Genomic DNA, 4,676 nt, shown 5'->3' with positions numbered 1-4,676 from the left:
CCTCCTTAACTGACTTATGATCCTCCGTAGGTGGACGACTACCTTAGGCAAGACAAGTACGAGTTACAAGCTAGAGTGGCTCTTATGCAGCAGACGAAGGTAGGTGGAAAGCTTATACCTTAACCCTTAGGATAAGTTAAGCAACACTGAAGAGGGAAACTTAATATCTCGCCTTATCTTATTACGCTTATAATTATGGCGACATTGTTTCTTGCGTTCTTGGTGTAATATTCAACCCCTCCTCAACGTTCGTAATGAGTTCAGTGTTCATTCATATAATAATCACTTTGATATAAATATTTCGAAAATGGCTTTTGCCACTTTTTAATACTGGCTATTTTCATTATGATTAATATGCAGTTTCCAAAATAATGGTCTGTAAGTAAAGGAAAATGTCCATTCTTTACGAAAGGGTTTTCTTTTCTTACGAGACTGAACAACGTTTTTCATATATCGTATATCAGGAGCTGCAAATTAATCTCAGAGATTGTGTAGTTGGTTTATATATATATATATATATATATATATATATATATATATATATATATATATATATATATATATATATATTAAAACTCCAAATGATAATACACTTAAAAATTAGCCGCAAAACAGTGAAAACCTTGGAATAATTGTTGCCAGGCATTTACCGTCTTAAAAACGGATGTATTGACCTAAAGGAGTAATGTTACAGTCACCAACCCATAAAAGATAATAACAAAGTTGGTTAGAAATCACGGTCATCTGTATTTTACTGAAATACGGCTGAGAAATATATTTCTACGGAGATTTCCGATTAAAATAAAAGGTTTTTAACTGTATCCTGAAGAAAATTAGTATATTACTTGCTATAATTATCAAAATATCTGTACTAGTTTTCTAAAGTTTCTTGTTTTAATTCCAGATAAGCAAAACTAAGAAAACGGCTGTGGTCAAGGGCACAGACTCGCCAAGCTTCAACGAGAGCTTCAATTTCAAAGTGGCACCCGATGCTCTGGATACAACTGCTGTCTGCATCCACATCACTGCCGGGAAAAAGTCAGGTACTGATCATAACTCTTTGCTTTAGAATGACGTAGTTTTAAGGTACATACAATTGTAGCTATGTTAAGGCCCTTCCACACGACGGGCAAATGCACGGCGGGCAGACACTGTTACCAATTTTGTTGTGTGCGTGACGATCGCATGTGTACACTGTTAGAAAAATCTGAAATTTTCATCGGAAATTCTCCGTAAGAAATGTAGTTCTCAGCCGTATTTCAGTAAAATACGCCCCACCGTAATTTTACCATACGTTGCTTTCTTTTACGGGTTGGTGACCGTAATATCACTCAGTTACGTCTATATATCCGTTTTTAAAACGGTAAGAATCCTGGAATGAATGTTGCCAGGCATTTACAGTTTTTTTAATGCAAATTTTTAACTGTGTAGATGACGTCCTAGATGATGAAATAATGGTTAAGCCATTGACGTGCTCATGCCCTTTGTTGAAGCACTGGTTGGGCGCCTGACTATTGTCTGACACAGCTCTGACTGCACTCTGTCCTATGCCCAGCGTCTGGCCCAAGTTAAACATTCACCTGCCTGTGCTTACTGACTGCCTTGCACTGTTTGATCTGGTAACAGTGTTCCAAAGTGAAAGAATTACGGGCAAATCAAAGTGCCCGCCTTGCGTTTGCCCCTCGTCTGGAAGGACCTTTATACGAAGGGTTGAATGAATGGAAGAATATATAAATTACTGTCATGTAAGCAGCTCTTCTAGGAGAAGGACCTTCCTAAATCAAACTCTTGTTTTCTAGTCTTGGGTAGTGCCAGAGCCACTGTACCATGACCTTCCACTTTCTTGGATTAGAATTTTCTTGCTTGAGGGTATACTTTGGCACATTATTCTATTCTCTTCCTCTTGTTTTTATGTTTTATATGTAGAGGATCTAATTTGATGTTGTTACTGTTCTTGGAATATTTTATTATGATTTCTTATTCTTCTCTTGTCTTTTATTCATTTCATTGTTTCCTTTCCTCACCGGGCTATTTTCCCTGTTTCAGCCCTTGGGCTTATAGCATCCCGCTTCTTCAACTAGGGTTATAGCCTATCTTGTAGTATTAATGTACTCCGTGCTGAGACCAGGGAGTCATTCATTTAGTCCAACAGGGTTCCTGTTGTTGCACCATAAAGTAAAATTTCGGGGGGTTGTATATCTGGAAGGAAGCAGAGAGCTAAAAAGTGGGTTCAAGTATGGACAGAAGGGACGCTGCTATGACCATTGAAAGATGCATACCGTTTGCCACACGAGGCTCACTGGCCGCACTACCAGGATTGGAGACTAATAATCCTTTAAGCATTGTTTTGATATCATTAATAAGGTTCGTTTCTGAGCAAATTCCATCGACATCAGTTTGAATGGAGATTTTTTCACACTATATTTATAGCCTATATTATTTAAGTTATTAACTAAATATAAGTTTCATAACTGGTATTTATCAATACTATAATCTATAATGTATTAGTTATTACCTAGAATATAGTTACTGTCATAAACTACAGTATCAATTGGTATTATTTATTAACTAAAATATGTGTCATGACTGGAATTTATCAGTACTATAATCTACATTATGTATTAGTTATTTCCTAGAATACTACAGTGCCATAAACTACAAAATAGAACTAAAATGTATTAGTTATTTCTTAGAATACAACAGTGCCATAAATTATAAAATAGAACTATATTATGTATTGGTTATTTGCTAGAATACAACAGTGCCATAAACTACAAAATAGAACTAAAATGTATTAGTTATTTCTTAGAATACAACAGTGCCAAAAATTATAAAATAGAACTATATTATGTATTGGTTATTTGCTAGATTACAACAGTGTCATATACTGCAAAATAGAACTATATTATGTATTAGTTATTTCCTAGAATATAATTGTCATAAACTACAAAATAGAACTATATTATGTATTAGTTATTTCCTAGAATATAATTGTCATAAACTACAAAATAGAACTATATTATGTATTAGTTATTTCCTAGAATACACCAGTGACATAAACTACATTATACATCAGTTTCTAACCAGAATATAAAATTGCAATAACCACTACTCTTTGTGCATTGCAGATAACGTCATCGGCCGCGTTCAGCTGGGCTCCTTCATGTTCTCTCGAGGGAAAGCGCTGGAGCACTGGGAGTCGATGCTGGCCAAGAAACGCGAGCATGTTAAACAGTGGCACGCGCTCTCTTAGATACGTCATGGGGAGCTAATAAATTCTTCTCTCTCTCTCTCTCTCTCTCTCTCTCTCTCTCTCTCTCTCTCTCTCTCTCTCTCTCTCTCTCTCTCTCTCTCTCTGTGTTTGATAGTGTAAACTAGTTGAAAACGAGATCACATACTTCCTGCAGTATTAAGATTTGACAGTTTTTTGCTCTCCTCTTTCACAGTTGAACGTACTTGTTTTGTGTTTGGTACTAAAAATTTTGCTCGTTAAAATTCCACTGATATATTTCAGTATCAGAACAAGAAATTCTGAATTTCATTATAGTGTGGAGGTCTTTTTAAGTCATTCTAAACAATTTTTATACTTATTTCATGCTAAAATACAGAGTAAACTTTTTATGTATTTACTAATAAAAAAAATCCTTTCAATTCTCAGTTCCTTTCAGTTCTCAACTTTTTATACTTTTACTACCACAAAATCATTTGAGTTCTCCTCACCCCTTCTCAAATCATAAACTCCACAAAAGTCCTTCTTTCCTCTATTGGCAAAACAAAACAGAATCAGAAGAGACTCTAAACACAACATGCGAGGATACAGTTTCAACTTCTTATATTTCTAACATTACAGAATCCTTTCAGTTCTGAGCTTCTTATATTTTTACTAGTAAAAAATTCCTTTCAATTCTCAACTTCTTATACTTTTACTACAACAAAATCCTCTTGAGTTCTCCTCACCCCTTCTCAAATCATAAACTCCACAAAAGTCCTTCTTTCCTCTATTGGCAAAACAAAACAGAATCAGAAGAGGTTCGAAACACAACATGCGAGAGAACAATACGTTTACAATAGAATCATGAACAATCTTTCGGGACTAAGATATATTTATATATGCCTTTAATAAGATGCCTATAAATGCTAGATATATGAATTTCCAAGGCCTTGTAATTACTATATACTCTTAGATGTTCGCGAATAGTTACAAAGTAAGAGAACATAATTGAATATGTGCTGTTGGACATTTTGTAACATTTAATATTTAATATTTATTCATTGATATTGGAGTAATTGACTTCATCATTTATGTTTGATTGATGAAAAATATTAGGATTTATTTTGAGATTAGTATAAAGCAAAAAAGGGTTTTGTCATAATTTTCATGAAGTAATTTTTTCAAAGCAAAAAATCTGTCTTCAGATATATAGTGAATTAGGTGTTTATTATTATTATTATTATTATTATTATTATTATTATTATTTATTATTATTATTATTATTATTAGTGCAAAAATCTAGATGTCTTCAGATATATAGTGAATTAGGTGTTAATTATTATTATTATTATTATTATTATTATTATTATTATTATCATTATTAGAGCAAATATCTGGATGTCTTCAGATATATAGTGAAATTATTATTATTATTATTATTATTATTATTATTATCATTATTATT

At 33.2% G+C, this 4,676-nt stretch overlaps 1 protein-coding gene across 1 annotated transcript in view; it reads left to right on the top strand.

Moving 5' to 3' along the window:
- Positions 1-4,412, top strand: part of LOC137621383 (synaptotagmin-15-like) — a 60,302-nt gene extending 55,890 nt beyond the window's left edge. Inside the window, exons 5-7 of the mRNA XM_068351681.1 lie at positions 31-99; positions 905-1,043; positions 3,129-4,412. Of these exons, the coding sequence (XP_068207782.1) occupies positions 31-99; positions 905-1,043; positions 3,129-3,253 (333 nt within the window). The 3' untranslated portion in view covers positions 3,254-4,412. The remainder of the gene's footprint in view (positions 1-30; positions 100-904; positions 1,044-3,128) is intronic.
- The last annotated feature ends 264 nt before the right edge of the window (positions 4,413-4,676 follow it).

Source organism: Palaemon carinicauda, chromosome 28 (genome assembly GCF_036898095.1).
Source record: "Palaemon carinicauda isolate YSFRI2023 chromosome 28, ASM3689809v2, whole genome shotgun sequence".
NCBI lineage: Eukaryota > Metazoa > Arthropoda > Malacostraca > Decapoda > Palaemonidae > Palaemon > Palaemon carinicauda.
Note: the sequence above shows the minus strand (reverse complement) of the source record. Positions and strands in the feature narration are given on the sequence as shown.